We start from the raw sequence: 23,607 nt of genomic DNA, 5'->3' as shown, positions 1-23,607 counted from the left end.
AGAAACACGCTCAGAGAATTTAGGGCTTTCAGCGTCCCAAATTACCACGTGGAAGAACCATCATTTGAATTTGGGTCGGTTGCCTCAAATGCCCCAATCATTTCGCCCGCAGTTGGGAGCCACAGGGCTCGAGAGTCGCCCTCCCGGGGTCGCCGGTGGCCCAAGACCCTGCGCGAGGCGCGTCCCGCGTCCCGCTGGCCCCAGCCCACCCGGCGCGCCCTGCCCCCGTCGCGCTCAGTGCGCCGGCGCGTCCGGCAGCCCACCTTCTGGGGAGAGGCCCGTGGCGGAGGCGGGGCCGGGGCTCCGGGGCGGGGTGTTAGCGCGCTCTCGAAGGTGGTGGGCGGAGAGCGAAGGGAGGCAGGGAGGAAGGGGGGCGGGCGCGAGGCCGTGGCGAAGGAGGAACTTGTTGCGCCGGCGGCTGCGTGGTGTCGCTCCCTCCGCGCCAGTTCGCCCGGGCGGGCGCGGCGGCGACGGCAGCGGCGGCGCGGGGACGGCGTGATGCGGCGCTACCTGCGCGTCGTGGTGCTGTGCCTGGCCTGTGGCTTCTGCTCGCTCCTCTACGCCTTCAGCCAGCTCGCCGTGTCCTTGGAGGAAGGAGCGGGCGGCGGTGGCGGGAAGCCGCAGGCCGCAGCGGCTTCCTGGCTCGCGGGCGGCGGACGCGGCGCCGGGAGAGGGGCGGGCAGCGCGGGACCCGCGGCGCATCCCGGCAGGTCTGACAGGTACTGGCCGTTCCCTGTCGGGGGCCGGGGCGGGGGGCGCGGGGGCGTTGGGCTACGCCCGGCCCGGGCTGCCTGCGGGTCAGCCCCGCGCCTCCCGCCACCAGGCCCGCGTCTCCCGCTTCTTTGCCGCAGACTCTGATCCCCTTTGCTCGTTTCCCTCCTCCTCACCCTGGGGGTGAGCCCAGCGCTGCTCCAGCCCGAGAGCACCCCACGCTTTTTGTGTTTGTCTTCAGACCCATTCCTTAGGCACTACTCACAGCAGTTAGAAATTAATTTTCAACTCTTAGTTGACAGTTGCATTTTCTTTTTCCTTTTTTCTTAGAATTCGTTGAAAATAAGAGGGTTCTACCAAAGCCTTCTTGCTGTCTGGCTAGTGGGAATTCCCTCTTGTTTCCATGGCGTTCAAGTTGAGATATTTAAACATCGGGCTGGCGCCCTAGTTCAGGTTTTTCCCCCCTCCTGAATGGGACATTTAAATTTCCTGTTAACGCTTAAAATTTTCATTATTTGCCGGTTAGTTAAATTTGGATAGAGCATTTCTGCGGACTGTGAATTTTTCTTTAGGAAACGATCGGGCTGTCGTGAAACTTAGAGCAAGTTAAAAATAAGCGATACTTAACATGCCCACGTCTTTTGTGCGTTGGGATAGAGGTGTTTCTCTTTAAAAATCGGAATTTAAAAAGCATAATGACTTAAGTGGATTTACACAGATCACTGTCAGAGTTGGAATCAACATGAGATTTAAATGGAAAAAGCAACGCATTACGAATGCTTAACAAAATCTGAGCGTTTCCACTTCCTTGAAAACGAGGCTCCTCTGTTTGTGGGCACCTCTTACTCCGTGTGCTCCCTTAGTAAGAGGCAAGGGGTGCTTTGATATGAAAAACTTCCTACGGGCTGATAGGAGGAGGAAGCGCAGGTCAGCTGTAGTCTGTTAATGTTCTTCTGAGAGTTGATGGCCATTCCCAAAATGAAAGGGGACGTTTGGGCAGAGGAGCAGCATGGAAAAGCTGGATTGTCCTGTTTTCACCCTGTGATTTGATTACAGTCAGGACTCTGTTCATAAAAGCAGAACTACTTTCCAGAGCCAGGTTTGTCAACGCTATTATCTGTTCTGGGAGAGGCCGTGACTGAAGACCTGGATGAGCTCATGAAAAGCTAATGGTGGTCTGTTATGTTACAGTGAAGCATTTATTTAAAGTTATGGGGAAGAAGCTATTTTTGCATTGGGTAGAATTGTCAGGAAGCAACATTTTTATCAAAACATTGAATGAAAGTGGACTATGATATTAGCATTTCAATCTGATAGAGTAACGTTCATTTTTAGTGCCTTGTCTGAGATACTTAATATTTTGTGACAAATTTTTATAAATTGTATCTGCTTGGCTAGCTAATTTTAACAAAATTACATTATTTGAAATTCAGAAAGTAAGTGCTTCAGTTTTAATGAAAGTTTTATAGAGCCATTACTGAAATCTGAAGTTTGATGTGTCGGAGTCGAGCCAGCTAAAAAGCTGTATATTACAGGTCCTCTGGGCAACATAACTCCTCATTTTAAATGAGGCACACATTTGAGTTAAACCTGAAGGTGTATGGGCTTCCCTGGTGGCGCAGTGGTTGAGAGTCCGCCTGCCAATGCAGGGGACGCGGGTTCGTGCTCCGGTCTGGGAGGATCCCACATGTCGCGGAGCGGCTGGGCCCGTGAGCCATGACCGCTGAGCCTGCGCGTGCGGAGCCTGTGCTCCGCAACGGGTTAGGCCGCAACAGTGAGGGGCCCGCGTACCGCAAAAAAGAAACAAGAAAAAAACAAAAAAAAAACACCTGAAGGTGTATCATTCTTTGTAAAGAAGTGTGGGCAGAGGAGCAACCTGGAAAAGCTGGATTGTTTGTAGCCTATGATTTGATTAAGGTCAGAAGAATTCCTAAGACATCAGGACTCTTCATTTTAAATATTATCATTTATAACATCTTTTTAGATTTCTCATAGAGTTAGTCAACTTTTTTGGCTACCACGGGATATGGAGTAGGTATTCTTAACCTCTTTTCCTATGTATAAATAGTTTGGTGGAGGTGCAGAGGGCATCAGTACCAGCATTAGAAACTATGTATCCTTTGATTGCTCTGCAAGTGCTCTTTCTATAAAGCTGCTGTGATAAGAACCTAGTCTAGATAGCATTACATCAGTGGAAAATGGGGGCTATGAGGCAAGCAACATCTTCCTTTTTTTGGTAGGACTTGATTATCATTGCATTCTTACTTTTTTTAAAGCAGTCTTACCTCAAAGATTAAAACTATTATTTCTCTCTCTCATTTGAAACATGGGATTATGGTTATACCCAATAGGTTCCAGTGGTCAAACCTTATAGAAAATATTCATTGCACAGAATTCCACGACAACAAAATACTTGGAAATGTCCTTGCACGTTCTCAAAGCAAAAACTAGAAAATGATGGAAACAATTTTTCAGTGAAATTTATTATTAGTGAGTTCATTTTGTTTGAATCCGTTATTTTGGTATTTAGAAAATGGGTAGATCTTACTGTCAGACAAACCTGTGATCTCATTCTGGCCGTTTCCTGTGAAACCTTGACCACCTCTCTGCTTTTTCTTACCTGTAAAATGTAGTTTGTATTTACCTTAATTAATTTTTAGTAATCAGAATTCTTAGTTGTCAGTCACCAAAGTCCATTAAAACTGACTTCAGCAAAACAGATATTTATAGGCTTCTATGGGTTGCTGGAAGGAACAGGATTGAAGGAAGAATTCCCCGGGCAGTTCCAGGGACCTCAAGGACTGGGGGGGACTCTTTCTCTTCTGCTGTAGACAGGCTTTGTTCCTCGGGTCTTTCAACTTCTTGTAGTGTTTCATCTGTAATCTCAAGTAGAAAATTCTAGAAAAAACCTCTCATTGGACTTGCATCACACGCCCATCCTTGGATCAGCCAATGTTCCCTGGGATGGGGGCCTCTGGTTCTCTGGGCTGTGTTCCTTGCATATCCATACTGCAGACAGAATCCCATGACCGGTGCTGGAGAGGAGTGCTGTGTCAGTGGAGAGGAATGCTCGGGAGGTAGTGGCTCTTCCACACAGAGGGACTCTCTGAAGGTGTTCAGTGTGGACAGACTGTATTTAAGGTATTCAATCTAAAGCACTTGTCTTAAAGCACTGACCAGATGTCAGTACTTCAGAAGGAGTTAAACCATTCTCTGGCTATTTAGATACTCTGGGTGATTAAATTCTCACATTTCACTGATGACAGCGATTATCAAGATTTCATCCCATTGAGGCTGTACAGCATATCGGTAGTAGGGAATCAAGAAACTACTAGGCATTTCAGTGATACCATTTCTGGACCCGTCATACTCTTAGTGTGAATGACTGTTAACTGGGAGGTAGTCACCTTACTTTCCTTTTCAGATCTGGTCAGGCCATCAAGTTATGGTTTCTGCTGGGTCCCAGGAACACTAACTAGTAGGATATACTGAAAATGTAGAGTGGGAAGAGTCAGGGCTTTGGAAACAGACTTCCGCTTTGCCACTCACTGGCTGTGTTAACCTTGAACACATTTCCTCATCAGTTACAAAGAGGTAAGAGTATCTGTGATAATTGGGTTGTTTGTGGGAATTGAAAAAAATAGCTTGTGTAGATTACTTGGTATGGTGCCTGGCACAATAAAATTATAGCTAATTCAGTGATGGTTTTGATCATTTAAATTTTAAATGATTTTTTTTTTTTTTTTTTCAATTTCTGACCTCTGGGAAAAATGTCCTCAGGCCCCAGTCCAGACCTGCTAAACCAGAGTCCCTGGGAGTGGGGCTTGGGAATCTATATTTTACATATGTGCTCCAGGTTGTTATAAAGCCAAAGATTGAGAACCATTGATTTAACTGAGAAGGATTTGACCACTATTTTTGTGCTATTGTTTTTGGGGGGAGAAATTTTTTGCCTCTTCTCTGCAGTTATTTTTGAAGAAGAGAGGAGTTAGGTAGTGAACAGTGAAGAAGGCTGAATTATTTACTAAACTCACCTTAATCTCTGCTTTGTTGATGCAGAGACGTCTTAGATAAAAACCAGTACTTTGGGGCTTCCCTGGTGGCGCAGTGGTTGAGAGTCCGCCTGCCGATGCAGGGGACACGGGTTTGTGCCCCGGTCCGGGAAGATCCCACATGCCGCAGAGCGGCTGGGCCCGTGAGCCATGGCCGCTGAGCCTGTGCGTCCGGAGCCTGTGCTCCACAACGGGAGAGGCCACAACAGTGAGAGGCCCACGTACTGCAAAAAAAAAACCCAGTACTTTGCACCTTGTATTTCAGTTCACTGAAGATCATACTTCACATAGCTGTAAAGTGCTTAGCACAAACCTGACTAGTAAATTAATTAATTAATATTGTTCTGTGCTTTTGAACGGGAAAGTGATTAGGTTAATGAGAAAATAATGTGTACTTTTGACATAGAAATCCTATTTTAAAACATTAAGATTATTATCTGTGTGTCATACCTGTTGGAAATATTTCCCCCCAACATGTTAACTTAAATTTTTTTCAGAGTGTATGCCATGTGAAGTTTAAAATTTTTATGTGTTCAGATTGGCAGTTTTTTCCTTATCATTTTCATTTTTGTCATGCATAGAAAAACTTTCTACCAGTGGGTTTTTTTCCCTTTTTTTTTTTTTTATATCTTTAATTCAGTTTTTTTTTTCGAGAGAGAGTTTAGGTTGTACAGTGTGATGCTAACTTATTTTGAAATGGTTAGATAATTGTTCATTGCCATTTGTATATAAGCAATTCTTTTCCCACTTCTTGAATATTCACGACACTAGATATTTATGAAAAAGAAGACCTGACTTAGATGTCTGAAGACAATTTTTAGTTGAAAATGAGTTGTGCAGGAACTGATCTTTAAATAATGGTGGTTAGAACCATGGGAATGGTCTCCTTTAACATGGCTGTAAGCATCTTTATTTCTCTTGCAGTCACAGTGCAGGTATCCGTGCCTTTAAGGTGCATCTTTGGTGAGGCACCTCATTCAGACTTCCACATTCTTATGCTGGATATGCCTAGACTTATCCCTGACTCTCCACGATGCACATGGTTTTCACTAAAGCCTCATGGCTCTCATGGACATTTAGAAATGAAAAAAATCTTTTCCAGTTTGATTTAAAAGCATGAAAGACCTTGTGCTATTGCATTTAAGTAAACTTTAAGTTTGAGGACTGTTATTGTGGAGACTGTTACTGTTAAAGGCTCTGTTTAATCCAGAGCATGATGTCTCAATTATTTATTTATTTATTTATTAATTTTTTTTTTTTTTTGCGGCACGCAGGCCTCCCACTGCTGTGGTCTCTCCCGTTGCGTAGCACAGGCTCTGGACGCGCAGGCTCAGTGGCCATGGCTCATGGGCCCAGCCGCTCCGCGGCATGTGGGATCCTCCTGGACCAGGGCACGAACCCGTGTCCCCTGCATTGGCAGTCGGACTCTCAACCACTGCGCCACCAGGGAAGCCCTTTTTTTTTTAATTTTTAAATTTTATTTTATTTACTTTTTTATACAGTAGGTTCTTATTAGTCATAAATTTTATACACATCAGTGTGTACATGTGAATCCCAATTGCCCATTCATCACACCACCATCCCCACCCCCTCGCAGCTTTCCCCCCTTGGTGTCCATACTTTTGTTCTCTACAACTGTGTCTCAACTTCTGCCCTGCAAACTGGTTCATCTGTACCATTTTTCTAGGTTCCACATACATGTGTTAATATATGATACTTGTTTTTCTCTTTCTGACTTACTTCACTCTATATGACAGTCTCTAGATCCATCCACATCTCAACAAATGACCCAATTTCGTTCCTTTTTATGGCTGAGTAATATTCCATTGTATATATATACCACATCTTATTTATGCATTCATCTGTCGATGGGCGTTTAGGTTGCTTCCATGACCTGGCTATTGTAAATACTGCTGCAGTGGACATTGGGGTGCATGTGTCTTTTTGAATTATGGTTTTCTCTGGATACATGCCCAGTAGTGGGATTGCTGGATCATATGGTAATTCCATTTTTAGTTTTTTAAGGAATCTCCATACTGTTCTCTGTAGTGGCTGTATCAATTTACATTCCCATCAACAGAGCAAGAGGGTTCCCTTTTCCCCACACCAGCATTTGTTGTTTGTAGATTTTTTTTTGGTGATGGCCATTCTGACCAGTGTGAGGTGATACCTCATTGTAGTTTCGATTTGCATTTCTCTAATGATTAGTGATGTTGAGCAGCTTTTCATGTGTTTCTTGGCCATGTGTATGTCTTCTTTGGAGAAATGTCTATTTAGGTCTTCTTCCCGTTTCTGGATTGGGTTGTTTGTTTCTTTAATATTGAGCTGCATGAGCTGTTTATATATTTTGGAGATGAATCCTTTGTCTGTTGATTCGTTGGCAAATATTTTCTCCCATTCTGAGGGTTTTCTTTTCATCTTGTTTATGATTTCCTTTGCTGTGCAAAAGCTTTGACGTTTCATTAGTTCCCATTTGTTTATTTTTGTTTTTATTTCCATTACTCTAGGAGGTGGATCAAAAAAGATCTTGCTGTGATTTATGTCAAAGAGTGTTCTTCCTATGTTTTCCTCTAAGAGTTTTATAGTGTCCAGTCTTATATTTAGGTTTCTAATCCATTTTGAGTTTATTTTTGTGTTTGGTGTTAGGGAGTGTTCTAATTTCATTCTTTTACATGTAGCTGTCCAGTTTTTCCAGCACCACTTATTGAAGAGACTGTCTTTTCTCCATTGTATATCCTTGCCTCCTTTGTCATAGATTAGTTGACCATAGGTGCGTGGGTTTATCTCTGGGCTTTCTATCTTGTTCCATTGATCTCTGTTTCTGTTTTTGTGCCAGTACCATATTGTCTTGATTACTGTAGCTTTGTAGTACAGTCTGAAATCAGGGAGTCTGATCCCTCCAGCTCTGTTTTTTCCCCTCAAGACTGCTTTGGCTATTTGGGGTCTTTTGTGTCTCCATACAAATTTTAAGATTTATTGTTCTAGTTCTGTGAAAAATGCCATTGGTAATTTGATAGGGATTGCATTGAATCTGTAGATCGCTTTGGGTAGTTCGGTCATTTTCACAATATTGATTCTTCCACTCCAAGAACATGGTATATCTCTCCATCTGTTTGTATCATCTTTAATTTCTTTCATCAGTGTCTTATAGTTTTCTGCATACAGGTTTTCTGTCTCCCTAGGTAGTTTATTATTCTTTTCACTGCAATGGTAAATGGGAGTGTTTCCTTAATTTCTCTTCCAGATTTTTCATTATTAGTGTATAGGAATGCAAGAGATTTTTGTGCATTAATTTTGTATTCTGCAACTTTACCAAATTCATTGATTAGCTCTAGTAGTTTTCTGGTGACACTTTTAGGATTCTCTATGTATAGTATCATGTCATCTGCCAAGAGTGACAGTTTTACTTCTTCTTTTCCAATTTGTATTCCTTTTATTTCTTTTTCTTCTCTGATTGCCGTGGCTAGGACTTCCAAAACTATGTTGAATAATAGTGGTGAGAGTGGACATCCTTGTCTCGTTCCTGATCTTAGAGGAAATGCTTTCAGTTTTTCACCATTGAGAATGATGTTTGCTGTGGGTTTGTCGTATATGGCCTTTATTATGTTGAGGTAGGTTCCCTCTCTGCCTGCTTCCTGGAGAGTTTTTATCATAAATGAGTGTTGAATTTTGTCAAAAGCTTTTTCTGCATCTATTGAGATGATCTTATGGTTTTTAGTTTTCAATTTGTTAATATAGTGTATCACTTTGATTGATTTGTGTGTATTGAAGAATCCTTGCATCCCTGGGATAAATCCCACTTGATCATGGTGTATGATCCTTTTAATGTGTTGTTGGATTCTGTTTGCTAGTGTTTTGTTGCGGATTTTTGCATCTATATTCATCAGTGATATTGGTCTGTAATTTTCTTTTTTTGTAGTATCTTTGTCTGGTTTTGGTATCAGGGTGATGGTGGCCTCATAGAATGAGTTTGGGAGTGTTCCTTCCTCTGCAGTTTTTTGGAGGAGTTTGAGAAGGATGGGTGTTAGCTCTTCTCTAAATGTTTGATAGAATTCACCTGTGAAGCCATCTGGTCCTGGACTTTTGTTTGTTGGAAGATTTTTAATCACAGTTTCAATTTCATTACTTGTGATTGGTCCATTCATATTTTCTATTTCTTCCTGGTTCAGTATTGGAAGGTTATACCTTTTTAAGAATTTGTCCATTTCTTCCAGGTTGTCCGTTTTATTGGCATAGATTTGCTTGTAGTAGTCTCTTAGGATGCTTTGTATTTCTGCGGTGTCTGTTGTAACTTCTCCTTTTTCATTTCTAATTTTATTGATTTGAGTCGTCTCCCTCTTAATGAGTCTGGCTAATGGTTTATCAATTTTGTTTATCTTCTCAAAGAACCAGCTTTTAGTTTTATTGATCTTTGCTATTGTTTTCTTTGTTTCTATTTTATTTATTTCTGCTCTGATCTTTATGATTTCTTTCCTTCTACTAACTTTGGGTTTTGTTTGTGCTTCTTTCTCTAGTTCCTTTAGGTGTAAGTTTAGATTGTTTATTTGAGATTTTTCTTGTTTCTTGGGGTAGGCTTGTATAGCTATAAACTTCCCTCCTAGAACTGCTTTTGCTGCATCCCATAAGTTTTGGATCATCGTGTTTTCATTGTCATTTGTCTCTAGTATTTTTTGATTTCCTCTTTGGTTTCTTCAGTGATCTCTTGGTTATTTAGTAATGTATTGTTTAGCCTCCATGTGTTTGTGTTTTTTACATTTTTTTCCCTGTAATTCATTTCTAATCTCATAGCATTGTGGTCAGAAAAGATGCTTGATATGATTCCAATTTCCTTAAATTTACTGAGGCTTGATGTGTGACCCAAGATGTGATCTGTCCTGGAGAATGTTCTGTGCACACTTGAGAAGAATGTGTAATCTGCTGTTTTTGGATGGAATGTCCTATAAATATCAATTAAATATATCTGGTCTGTTGTGTCATTTAAAGCTTCTCTTTCCTTATTTACTTTCATTTTGTATGATCTGTCCATTGGTATAAGTGAGGTGTTCAAGTCCCCCACCATTAATTGTGTTACTGTTGATTTCCTCTTTTATAGCTGTTAGCAGTTGCCTTATGTATTGAGGTGCTCCTTTCTTGGGTGCATATATATTTATAATTGTTATATCATTTTCTTGGATTGATCCTTTGATCATTATGTAGTGTCCTTCCTTGTCTCTTGTAACATTCTTTATTTTAAAGTCTATTTTATCTAATATGAGAATTGCTACTCCAGCTTTCTTTTGATTTCCATTTGCATGGAATATCTTTTTCCATCTCCTCACTTTCAGTCTGTATGTGTCCCTAGGTCTGAAGTGGGTCTCTTGTAGACAGCATATATATGGATCTTGTTTTTGTATCCATTCAGCAAGCCTGTGTCTTTTGGTTGGAGAATTTAATCCATTCACATTTAAGGTAATTATCGATATGTATGTTCCTATGACCATTTTCTGAATTGTTTTGGGTTTGTTTTTGTAGGTCCTTTTCTTCTCTTGAGTTTCCCACTTAGAGAAGTTCCTTTAGCATTTGTTGTACAGCTGGTTTGGTGGTGCTGAATTCTCTTAGCTTTTGCTTGTCTGTAAAGCTTTTGATTTCTCCATCGAATCTGAATGAGATCCTTGCCAGTTAGAGTAATCGTAGTTGTAGTTTCTTCCCTTTCATCACTTTAAGTATATCATGCCACTCCCTTCTGGCTTGTAGGGTTTCTGCTGAGCAATCAGCTGTTAACCTTATGGGAGTTCCCTTGTATGTTGTCATTTTTCCCTTGCTGCTTTCAGTAATTTTTCTTTGTCTTTAATTTTTGCCACTTTGATTACTGTGTGTCTCGGCATGTTACTCCTTGGGTTTATCCTGTATGGGACTCACTGTGCTTCCTGGACTTGGTTGGCTATTTCCTTTCCCATATTAGGAAAGTTTTCGACTATAATCTCTTCAAATATTTTCTCAGGTCCTTTCTTTCTCTCTTCTCCTTTTTGGACCCCTATAATGCAAATGTTGTTGCGTTGTTGTCCCACAGGTCTCTTAGGCTGTCTTTATTTCTTTTCATTCTTTTTTCTTTAGTCTGTTCCGCTCCAGTGAATTCCACCATTCTGTCTTCCAGGTCACTTATCCATTCTTCTGCCTCAGTTATTCTGCTATTGATTCCGTCTTGCGTAGTTTTCATTTCAGTGATTGTATTGTTCATCTCTATTTGTTTGTTCTTTAATTCTTCTAGGTCTTTGTTAAACATTTCTTGCATCTTCTCCATCTTTGCCTCCATTCTTTTTCCAAGGTCCTGGATCATCTTCACTATCATTATTCTGAATTCTTTTTCTGGAAGGTTGCCTATCTCCACCTCATTTAGTTTTTTTTCTGGGGTTTTATCTTGTTCCTTCATCTAGTACCTAGCCCTCTGCCTTTTCATCTTGTCTGTCTTTCTGTGAATGTGGTTTTTGTTCCACAGGCTGCAGGATTGTAGTTCTTCTTGCTTCTGATGTCTCAATTTTTAAAACATTTTTCAAGTACTGAAATTTGGGGGAATTTGTGATTCATTTGTATTTTTAAACTTTTGAAATAAATATAAGTTCACAGGAAGCTTCATAGACGCCCCATTTATCCTTCACTCAGTTTTTCCCCAGTACTAACATTTTACATGAGCTTAGTATAATGCCACTGTATCTGGAATATATGTGTATCAACATAGTGGAATATTAGAACCCCAGAAATTGACATTGTACAACCCATAGACCATCTTCAGACATCACCAGTTTTACTTGCACTCATGTGTATGTGCAGTTTTATGCTGTTGTATCACATAAGTGAAATTCGTGTCATCACCCCCACAGTCAGGATACAGACTGTTGTATTACCACGGAGATCCCTGTGCTATCCCTTGATCAGTTTGCTTGTAGACAAGCTACCTAGAGCTAGAAACATTAAGCCATATGAAACAGGGGGATGAGTCATGGTAAAGTTTTATTTCAGTTTGATCCACAATGGAAAAACTTTGCATTTATGGACTTCACTGATTCTGGATGTCATTGTTTACTGAAGACATACCCATTTAGGTCAGCTACAGTTTTGCCCCATTAAAATTATTTAATAGAGTTACCTCTTTGAATTTTGTATGTCTAATGTTCCATTTTCAATAGTCTTAAGGAATAAAAGCAAAAGCAACTAATAATCAGAACTTGGATAAGTACCTTTAGTTTTCCAATATATTTAAACTTTTTTTTTTCTGGCCTGAAAATACAAGTACTGTCTGTCTCAGATTAGTTGCTTTTCCTCATTTATTGCTTGTAGTGTTAGTTATTGGTACGTAATGAGTTCTCAGTATGAGTTTCTACTCTCTATCTTAATCTTTAAAACCAAGTTTTCAGAAGTGAAAGAATGTAAATTTGGGAGATAAGAAACCGTGAATAAATTATGCCCCCTTTTGCTAGCAGCAGCTCAGTGTTTTATTTATTTATTTATTTTTAATGGTAAGGCGGATGTATACTCACTAGCGCATATGTTTTATATTTCCATTAAAGAAAGACAGAAAGAAAACATTCTATCTGTAAACTGTGTTTTCTGACATTGAGTTATGGTCAAGAAAGTTACCTAAAACTTGACATTTTTTTCCCTGTAATTTCATCTGCATTAATCAGTTTACATTGATTACGTGATCCAGCCATTCCTCTCGTAGGGGTATGTGTGTGCGTATGCACGTGTGTGTGTATATGTATATGTGTGTGTGTGTGTGTGTGTGTGTGTGTGTGTGTGTATACTCAAGAGAATAGAAAACATACGTTCACATTAAAATTTTACATGGATGTTCATAAAAGCATTATTTATAATAACCAAAAAGTATCAACAACCCAAATGTTCATTAACTCATGAATGGATAAAGAAAATGTGGTATATCCATCCATTCATAAAAGGGAATGTTATTTGGCCATAAAAAGGAATGAAATGTGCTGATAAATGCTACAGTGGGTGAACCTTGAAAATACACTAAGTGAAAAAAGTCTGACTCAAAAGGTCACATATTATATGATTCCATTTATCTGTGGAGACAGAAAATAGATGCATGATTGCCTAGGGCTGGGAGCAATACAAGTTGAGGCAGAAAATGGTATTAAGACAATTTCAAGCAGTCATTTTTACAAAAAAATTTAATCAGTCATTTTCTTTGAGACTTCATTTTTAATTTTCATTTTTTACTGTTGGAAGATTTGACAGAAGGAGATGGAATAACCAACTTATTTCCTTCCTGCAACAGAGGGGCACTTTAGGTGTTGATTATATATAAATTGTGGATTTGTTGAAAGAAAGCTTTGATGATGTCTGTATCTGAAAGATGGAGATACCTGTTTGAACAGGTTTGTTGTGAGGCTTAAATGGATGTGAGAACTCTTGAATCTGAAAAAAACTCTGTGTTAGTTGTTGCCACTTCCACTCAGCCTGTCTCTACAAATAAGTGCAAGACTTAAAAACTATGTGACATACCTGGAAGGGGACCAACAAATTTCCTCATCAGGTTGTACATTTTACTGGTCTGCACACATTTTCTGACTTATCAACTAAGATATGTTAACTTTTTATGCTGTGCTTGAAAACGGTGTCCATTTCAAGAAAAAACAAATTATAATGTCACTTTTTTCCATTGATTTAAAAATTCTGATGTAGTTCTTCATGCAGTAGTATACAAAATAACTTAGGCAGGATTTTAAAAGCAACCAGTGCCTGACCCTGTCCTCAGGGTTTCTGATTTAACAGGTCTGGTGTAGGGCTCTCTGGTGATTTAATTTTACATCCTGGATTGAGACCCCCTGTCTTAGCCTGTTGACATTTGTGAGAGGTGTGATCAGAGATGTTGCAAATATGAAATTTCATAGACCTTTCACTGTAAGAACAGTAACTTATAATTGAATTCATGGTGATGGGACATGAGGTGACCTGGTTTAGTGACTCACTCTGACTTCGTACTTGCTTTAGTAAACCCAAGCTTCCACTGTACTGAATTTCCAACTAGACTATTGTTTTGAAAAGGAATAACAGTGAAAAACATACTTTTGTAATGTGAGCAGTTGTTATTGTGTATTTGTGCAATCTAAGCAGAAAGTCCACATTTGATCCCCCAGTTTAGCTTGTGAAATATAAGTGAAACTGAGATGTGTAGGTAATGAAACTGAGCCATGAGTATCAGCTTGGTCTCTTATTTCCAACTTAAAACACGATACTTGGTGTTTTAAGCTTGGATTGAGGATTAATTAAAAAGCATTTAAAAATTCTCTCTTTCCTTTCTACCAGCATTTGTGGCTTAAATTTTGCTTCAGGATAAGCATATGTTTTGTTTGGGAGAATGGATTTTATTCTAGGGGGGATATGTGCAGTTCATGAAGGAAGGAAAATTTTAGAAGTATTCCAGTATTGTCTATGTCACCTTAGGAGGAGATCATAATATATTAAGAGCGTTCATGACTAAAAAACGTTTCCAGTCTGTGGTATATTTTACCTAAAGGTTTTAAAGTTCTATTTAAAGTAGTGCTACCCTAAGTAAGGGAGAAATCAATTTCCAGAAATCCTCAAGTTACCATAGCAAGTTGGATTTGCAGTTTTGTTGCTGTAAAATAGAACAGTAAATTTTTATGTTATTGAGTAAATTCCTTGTTAGTTTTAAGCCAAAATACTCACATAGGACTATTTCTGTCTTACTCTGTTAGGTGTAAAGATTTCTCTCTGTGTTACTGGAATCCCTATTGGATGCTGCCCTCTGATGTTTGTGGAATGAACTGCTTTTGGGAAGCGGCTTTTAGGTAGGCACTTAATATTTAATTGGTAGATCAGTGTAGGTAAGATTAGATAGTAGCTAATAAATTTTTGAGTGTAATAAAAATGTGGTCATATGGTAATAAAAATGTTTCTTTTCCTGTAATATTATTATACAAGTAAATAATTTGTTTTCTGATTGGGTTTTCTATTCTTTTTTCCCACTTTGAAGTTGTTATGACTAATTTTTTAATACATACTGTGTATAAAATGCTCTAAAAAATTTTAAAGATGTTACTAAGATAAACCATTGTTCTTAGGACAATTTATAATCAAATTTTAGGTAACAGGTGATGAAGTGGTAACCAGATAATAAAGGTAGATTTCCACTGACATTTACAGACACATAGCATTTATCTAACTTAAAACTGGTATACTGAAAAAACATTTTGTAGGCAGATGGAGACAACTGGGGAAGGATTATATTGGTTATGAGCAGAGGGGTTGAATATTGGGGAATGGGAGGATAAAGATAAGTGTTTAATGAAGGAGCAAATGATATGACATTGTTTATTGGCCCTTTTTTAAAGTTTTTGACTAGTGCAGCTTTGTTCACGTCTCTGGACAATGAAGGCATTGGATTGGCTGACTCTCAGGTCCCTTCCTGCTCTAACCTTCAATGAAGGAAACAAGTATTGGTAGGAATGGGATATCAGACTCTCTGAGATAGTAGCAGGGGAGAGTGAGGCTGTAGCCTAAAGTGCCCTTCCCAAGAATAAAATTTCTTTATGATTCATTTGAGTTTTAATTCTACTCATTCCATTTGCCAGGCACAGTGCTAGGTGCTAAGAATCAGACTGAGTCTGGTTAACATGGCCCCATCCTTCTGGAGCTTACATTCTGATGGGAGCTTCACACTAGTCAACCTGAGACTCTAATAGAAGGTGACAGGTTATAGCCATGAATATGGGAGAAGCAGGTGGGAGGCATCAGGGAAGGTATTTTCAAGGGAGTGACTGCATGGGAAACAGGAAATTAGCCAGGCTTAAGGACAAGAGGTGACATATTCCAGGTGGGAAGAACTGCATTCTTAATAAATATTAGTAGTGTGTATTTTTAAATTCTTGTATTCCCAATACATTATACATCCCATGAACAACTGGGAAGGAATCATTGAAATCACATATTTTAATTGTATCTCATTGCTATGGAAAAGATTGGATGATTGAAATTCTAATATGGGTCAGTCGAGTCAGATTATGTAAACTTTTAAAAGCTAACTTTTTCAAGATAATCTTACCATTCAGCTTGTTCATAATTTTGGAGAATAGGAGCTCCATATTTTTCATCCTTTAAAGAGTTTTCTAGTGAATAGAGTAATGACAAGCACCACTTAGCTATCTCTGACCTGACATAAATCTGCTCACTCTGGGAGCTGGGTAAGGTTGAAAGCCCCTGTATACTCCGATTTATACAACCCAGGCCCTTTCGTAAGTTACGGCATGAGTAATGCTCTTCCTACCGCCTCTGCTGCGGAAGTAGCCCAGGGAAGTTGACCTAGTCTGAAATTCTGGAGCCTCTGCTTAGTATTCCTTTTCTTTGAGTCTCTCCAACTCACTATTTTCCCAAAGCTCCCAAGTATTCCCTGTGGAAGGAATTACATGTGGATAGATACGTGATATTGTAAACCTTTGTGCTTTTTTACTCTTCTAAATTTGAGATTTTAAAAGTTATACTCTCTGCCTGTAATATTGCATCCATAGTATAAATCTGTAACCATTTTGTTACATGTATCATATGTAAAATCTCTTAAACTTAGTATGATCAGGCCACCCAAGATGGCTGTTCTCTTGCTCTCTGTATATCCCCTGCTCGACCAGTCCCTGCCTCACCTACACCCTACTCACATGACTGACCTTCCTACATACTTGCCCCTGCCCCAACTAGTGATGGTTCTGACCTTTAAATCAGAACATCTCCTCCATGATAGCTTATCAAAGGGATGGTGAGGCGCATGCTCCTCTGCTAGTTTCCCTGGTAACCAGTGAGCCAAGCTGAGGTCAGTTCTCCCTATAACTGATTACCCCTTCCCCCCGCCCCCCAGCAAACACTGCTGCCATGTCATCTGCACACAGTAGTGTGCTGCTCCAGGACCTTGCTTTCAACATGTAAGCTCCCCCCATCCATTAAGCCATTGATGTCTCTGCTGGCCTGACTGTGGCCTCCTCCTTCGGTCTTGAAGCTGGGCAAGTACAGGGCTTGCAGGCCTGCATGCTGCAGCCCAACACTTAGTTTCTTGCTCTGCTCTTGGGAATCCCTTATTTATTCAGTCTATTCCAGTGTGCCGACAAGCTAAAGTGCTGTCCCATTGCCATGTCATTCTCCCCCTCCATTTCAGTATTTAAATAGCACCTCATTTTTGCCTGACTCTGCCCACCTGGGGAAGCTTCTCTGAAATCCCTTCAGCTACCATTAGCTCTCCCATTTTGCCTGGCACCAGTGGGCCCTTATAACTGGCACCATTTTCTTCTCCCCAGACTTGTCCCAGCGTTTCCAATTTGAATTCTTTATGTATTTTGATCAGACTTCTCTGGGGGGTTATTTCCTCCCAATTAATTTATTATACAGTGGTCATAAAATAACATAAAAAAGCCCAAATCGCCTCAACACCCACCGCAAGTGTTTTCGCCGTTCCTGTGCGTGTGCTTCTAGTAACTTGTATCTGCATGAGTTGTCTGCCCCTGACTGCTCCCCGGTGGCGTCACAGCGCTCCCACCTCTTCTGCCTCTTCTGTCCTTGAAACAAACCAAAGTCCCTACCGCAGCTTGCTTCCAGCCCCTTTCCTTCAAGCATCCTTTGTTCTTTCTCGTCACCAGCAAACATTTATGAGTATCTACTGGCTTTACTTCCTTAAAAAACAAAAAACCAAAAAAGAACACCTTCACACCTCAGCCCGCTAGGAGCAGCACTCGGCCACCACCTGACGAAAAACCCGCTCTCACTGAAGTCACCTCTGACCTCGGAATTGTTCTTTGAGCCCTAATGTGCTTTCTTGTTACCACTTCCTCTTTCTTCCTTTCGACTCTGTCCGTCTCTGGCTCTTGTCGTCTCAGGTTTTGTTCCTGCTGCCTCTGGACTCCTCTCTCCAGTCCTAACTCCTTAGGACTCTGCTCTTTCTTCTGCTGCTCCCTGGATGGTTTAACTGATACCTTCATTCCAGAGCTGTTCTCTGAGCTCCCGAGCTGTGTCTCCAGCTGCACGGTGGTGATTTTCGCCTTGCTGACCTGAGCTAGCCCCTCACACCTCCCCTCATCTGGGTTTTGTGTCTTGGTTCATGGTGGGCTTCCCACACGTCAGTCAGTCTGCAGTGACTTTTCCCGCCTGTCTCCTTTCATGCTGTTGCTCCTGCCGTCCTCTTCCTTTCTGTCCCTTAACTACTGTGGAATCGCTTCTTATCCCGCCACTGTGACCTCCCTTGCATGCCCACCGCTTCTCCCTTCTCTGTATCCTCCTAGTTACTGTACCTGCTGCATCTGTTGTGGTTGCGAATCATTACCTACTTCTGGAGTGTTGACTTCGCAGACGGACACTACGTGGTGTTCATTATTTAAGCCCCATTATTTGACAAGGTGCTTGGCAACCAGTAAATGACTAGTAATTTTCCCCAGCAGTTTCAGACTAGGTTAGATGTTTGTGTAGTGAGCCCAGTTAGCAACCTTGATTGTTTTCTATTTAAGCAATTACCATGCTTTCTGATTAAATCTCTTAAAAATCTGTCTTTTCACAACAGCTATAAATTGTGTGAGGTTAGGATTGTGGCTTTCTTGTTTATCCCCAGTGTCTAGCATGTGAAAGGAGTTCAAATATTCATTAAAAAGAATGGATATCAGTTATGTTCTAAAAATTATACAGATTTAAGCCTGTACCAGCATTGTGTGAGTGTACTGGTGTCACCATAACCTTAACATTCATTATTGGGAGTTATAATTTTACCACATACTAGAGTAAAATGATAGCTTATTTTTGATTTATATTCATTGATTATTTCTTGAATATATTTCTGCATTTATTTGGCTTTTTAAATTTTTGTTTGTATTTTCTGTATTGATATTTACCTTTTAAGCTTTTTAATGCTTATTTTATGAACTCTTAGAATAATACGTTCTACCTTTGCCATTGATTACAAATATTTTCCTTATTTGTTTCATTTTTTAATTGTAGTTTTCATTATGTAATCTCTTAATTTTAATATTATTATGTGACTTGAGCTTTTAAAATATTTAATCTTTCTCTCTATGATGGGAATTGATTCTCAGTTCATAGTCTGTGTATTTGCTACCTGAACTGTTATCTTGAGTGGTCCCATGCTAGTTTTAAGAGGTATATTTTTACAGACTATTTAAAATTATATTTTAACAATTAATACTTACAAAATGTTGAATTTTTAGATTTTTTTAATCCTTTGCATAAAACCTTGCAGAGTTTTTTTTAAGTATTGTATTTTGTCCTCAGAGTGATTTATATACAACCTTTAAAGTAGTTTTACCTTAATATGTTAATTCACCACAACTCTTTTTTTTTATAGTAAGAGGAAAAACTTTTTTTTCAGAGCTACACATTAAGGAAATTATCATTAGTGTTTCTGAATATAGTTTTCCAATTTTGTTCAATTGCAAGTTTTTTGTTTGTTTGTTTGTTTTTGCGATACGCGGGCCTCTCACTGTTGTGGCCTCTCCCATTGCGGAGCACAGGCTCCAGATGCACAGGCTCAGTGGCCATGGCTCACGGGCCTAGTCGCTTTGTGGCATGTGGGATCTTCCCGGACCGGGGCACGAACTCACGTCCCTTGCATCGGCAGGCGGACTCTCAACCACAGCGCCACCAGGGAAGCCCGCGAGTTTTTAAAGATAAGTTCATGGCAGTTATTTTTTAGTTTGGAGAGATTGTTATCAGAAATTTAATCTGTTTACTTTGAGTCTGTGTACTTAATTATAATGATAATTACTAGTCTAAATATTGTTATATGTTGTTTTCTTTTATAGAGGAAACACTAATTTAATTATAAGCTAGAAGAACACACTGGAAGCTTTTGATGCTAAATTTTAATTTTAAAAATTTAAATTTTGATTAAAAATTTTTAATGTTTAAATTTTGATGCTGTCTAAAAAAAGAAAAATTATTATTCCTTTATAGCAGAAATGTTACTTAAAATAAGTCTATTCTTTTTTTTTTTTTTTTTTTTTTTTTTTTTGCGGTATGCGGGCCTCTCACTGCTGTGGCCTCTCCCGTTGCGGAGCACAGGCTCCGGACCGCGCAGGCTCAGTGGTCATGGCTCACGGGCCTAGCCGCTCCGCGGCATGTGGGATCTTCCCAGACTGGGGCACGAACCCGTGTCCCCTGCATCGGCGGGCGGACTCTCAACCACTGCACCACCAGGGAAGCCCCAAAATAAGTCTATTCTTAAGGCTTGTAAGTCTGTTTACAGTATTTGTTTTAGAATTTTCATGTAAAACATTGTGTTAACTTTTTTTTTCTGGATTCCTCCTCTCAGCTTTTTACTTTGATAAGTTTTCAAATCTACAGAGGTTATACGAATAGCATAGTGAGCCACTACATACCTGTCACTAGATATTTACCTATTAGTAACATTTTGCCACTTTTTGGCTGAACTGTTTGAGCGATAGCCTAAATATTCAGCATGTATTGCCTAAGAACAGGGATAGTCTCTAATACCAACATAACAAAATTGGCACTTCCAAGTTATTTAACACTGACAGAATGTTATATTTATATATATTCATATTTCCTTATTTTCTTTTTAATGAACTTTGTATCTTTTCTTCCCCATTCAGAACCCAATCAAGGAACAATTGCATTCAGTTATTAAATCTATTTAGTCTTCTTTTTTCTAGAACAATTCCCAGACATTTTTTTGAGGAGGGGACAGGGCAGGGAGGGCGTGGTGGTTGGTGTCTTTCTTTCATGACATGATATTTTTGTTTTGTTTTGCAGAATGTTCCTTTATTTGGATTTGCCTGTCTCCTTAGGATTAGATTCAGGATCTTTGGCAGGAATACTGCGCAGGAGATCTTGTGCTCTTTGGACGTTCTATGGGGAGGCATGTGGTGGCAGACAGTTAACATGATTGATTGTTTTATCCCCTGGTTAAGGTGGCGATGTCACATTTCTACACTGTTAACAGTATCTTTATCCCCTTTGTAATGTGTGGGGATAATACCTTGATACTCTGTGGTTTTAGCATCCATTAATTATTCTTGTTCAAATCATCTATTGCAATAGTGAGTGCAAAATAGTGTTTTTTGTAATTCTGTCATTCCTTCTACATTTATTGGTTGGTATTCATCTTTAAAGGAGGGTTCCTCCTCCGCCTTACTCTTTATTTAGTATCATTTTGGACTCACTGATTCAGTTTTTTAATAGAATGTGTTACCATTCATTGCTGTCACAATTCTAGTCTATGCTCAGGCTATGCCAGATTTAGTCATGGGGACACTCAGGTGTTACCTTTGAATTATCTGAAGCATTTCTTCTAATCATATATCTGTAGAAAAGTAGGTTATGACTTTCACATGTCCTTTTTGATTGACATTTCTTTAAATCCACAGGGACTTTATCTTATTCACACTGTAATTAATATATAGCATATTTTTGTAGATCCTGACAATATTAACACCATTCAGTTGGGACCAAAATTACTTGAATGGCTACTTCCCTACAACTTCTTTGAAGGTTTTAGTTATCCCTTCCTCTAGTGTGAAAGCTTACTTTAGATTTCTTCCAGTTGCAGTTACTTCCTGTTCCTGGGTCTGGGGACAGGGTGGTGAGCAGAGAGATCTTTAAAATATGTTTTGTCTTGTCAGTTTAGCTGTTGGAGTCTGTACTGTATATAATGCTTTTGCTAAAAAGGGACACATAACAGAAAAACAAATGCAATATTGTTGACAGTACTACGACTTTTATAGAAATTGGTGAAAGGAGTGCTAGCAGTGTGATTAGAACAAGCTTTTCTGCAGTGCCTGAGAGCGGGAGTCCCTGGGACTGACCTTAGAAGGACTTTTTTTCCTTGAAGAACATTTGACTTATTTCTCTTGAGAAGGTTTATTATACTTTTGTGTGTAGAGCGTTCTGTGCCCAACAGCACATGACTGTTATGGCTCACTCTTTAAATCTCCAGGCTTTTAGCTTTGGGGCAGGATCTAGTCATGGCCATTTAAGCAATCCGAGCCCATTATAGATTCTCAAATCTTGGTGCTTTAATGAGGGTCTTTATACCCTCATGAGGAACAGGACCTGGAGGCATTTATCAGAAAGCTGAGACAATGGAGAGCTCTGTGAGATTGTTGTGTGCCTTGATTGCCTTCTCCTTTACTTGTGTCATTGTGGCTTCCACTGCTTTGAGGTGAACTGGGTTCATGTCCCCTTGTTTAGGTATAGAAAGTGTAGATAGTCTCCCCTCTGATAGGGCTCCAAAGTTATAAACTGTGGGGCTCAACAGAAACTAGGGGAATGGATAGAGGGTGCAGACGAGGAAGTACAGGCACTGCTGCTTTCTAATTCCTGTCAGTGGAAAAGAACAGAGCTTTCAAAAGAGCCAAACTTATGTAGTACCTTATGAGTGAAAGAGGTAGCACAGCAGGTGAGTGGTGAAAGGCTAAACTCTGGTAACCCTGTAACAGAAGATGGTTGGATAGCTGGATAGCCATGTGCAAAATTATGCAGTTGTCCCCTCCTCAAACCACTCATAAAAACCAGTTCCTGGTAGATTGATCTAAATTTTAAAGGCAAAGTATGTACCTGATGTTATATCTTAATTTAATGATAATCTTAATAACTTGATGAAGAAGGAACTATCACCACCGCTTCTCGAATAGTAAATTCCCCTTCCAAGAATACCACTTTTTCTGTGACTTCTCCATTTAATACCATTAACAAAGTGGTGTAGTAATGTTTAACTTCATGAATTATCTAGGGAAGGTTTCTTTTTCTTAAAAGCAGTTGTTGTTGTTTGGTTTTAAAGAACCTCATCTTTAGAATAATTGGCCCATTAGTCTGAATAACGGGTAGGTTATCAAGGTATTGGGTTTCAGCCTCCCAGTTGAGGAATCAGGGAAGGAAATGACTCTTGTGTTTTCCAGGAGATAAGTATTCATGCTGAAAAGCCTTTCTGCCCGTCTGCTGAAGGCTGAAAGTTACCAGTAATTGTGTAGATAAGAGATGTCCCATGTAAGAGAAGTGAACCCATTTTCAAGCCTCAGGAACTCAGACCAGAAAAGTGTCAGTTTCAACTGCTGTCTTAAATATCTCTGGGCCCTAGGCAAACAAGCTTGTTAATATGACTGAATAGATCCATAGTAAAAGCAGGAGCATGTTATATATATTCAGACTTTATCATTAATAGGATAAAAAATTAATAATTCCAAATGTTTAATGTTAAAACATTAAGTTGTATGAATTTGATATTCAGGTGTGTTTTATATAGTCAGTTGTTTGTATTTAATGTTATTTAGCATCATTTTCTGTTTTCTCATATCCTGGTCAGTTGAGGGACTACCCATGAGCAACACCAAGATTTTCCTCAGGAAACAGTTCAGGGTCCACTCTGACACACGGACACATGAATACTCAAGATTCCAAAGTCCTGTGCTAAGGAACATAACCACGATAATTTTAGCTTATAAATTTAAGAAAAATGATTAATCACCCATCCCTGCTACTACAAAATTTCAGTAATGGATACATACAACTATTAACGTTAAACAGTATTATTTCTAATCCCCTTATACATTTTACAGAAAGGATCTCTGTAACTAAAAATTAAGTTAAAGTCAAATTTGTATGTTTTTAGTTTTGGAATGTTTGTACTTCATAATACTTTAATGTGCTACTAGTTTGTTTTATGTTGTCTTCCACTCCTATATACCTTTAGCTGTCAGTTCCAAAAAGATTATTTTATGTCCTAATTACAGATGAGGTCTTTATTTCATATTGTAAATGTTAATTGTTTAATAACAATGCAGTCACACATAATTAGTTCTGTTCCTTGTATGATGGTGGAGTA

At 39.5% G+C, this 23,607-nt stretch overlaps 1 protein-coding gene across 2 annotated transcripts in view; it reads left to right on the top strand.

Annotated features, from left to right (window-relative positions):
* The first annotated feature begins 305 nt into the window (after positions 1 to 305).
* The window catches only part of GXYLT1 (glucoside xylosyltransferase 1), a 47,304-nt gene continuing 24,002 nt past the window's right edge, over positions 306 to 23,607 (top strand). Inside the window, exons 1-2 of one of the 2 annotated variants that reach the window (XM_007454859.1) lie at positions 306 to 719; positions 14,483 to 14,575. In XM_007454859.1, the coding sequence (XP_007454921.1) occupies positions 499 to 719; positions 14,483 to 14,575 (314 nt within the window). In that variant the 5' untranslated portion in view covers positions 306 to 498. The remainder of the gene's footprint in view (positions 720 to 14,482; positions 14,576 to 23,607) is intronic. The other variant, XM_007454860.1, reaches the window with a different exon arrangement.

Source organism: Lipotes vexillifer, unplaced genomic scaffold (assembly GCF_000442215.2).
Source record: "Lipotes vexillifer unplaced genomic scaffold, Lipotes_vexillifer_v1.1 scaffold707, whole genome shotgun sequence".
In the NCBI taxonomy this organism is placed as follows: Eukaryota; Metazoa; Chordata; class Mammalia; order Artiodactyla; family Lipotidae; genus Lipotes; species Lipotes vexillifer.
Note: the sequence above shows the minus strand (reverse complement) of the source record. Positions and strands in the feature narration are given on the sequence as shown.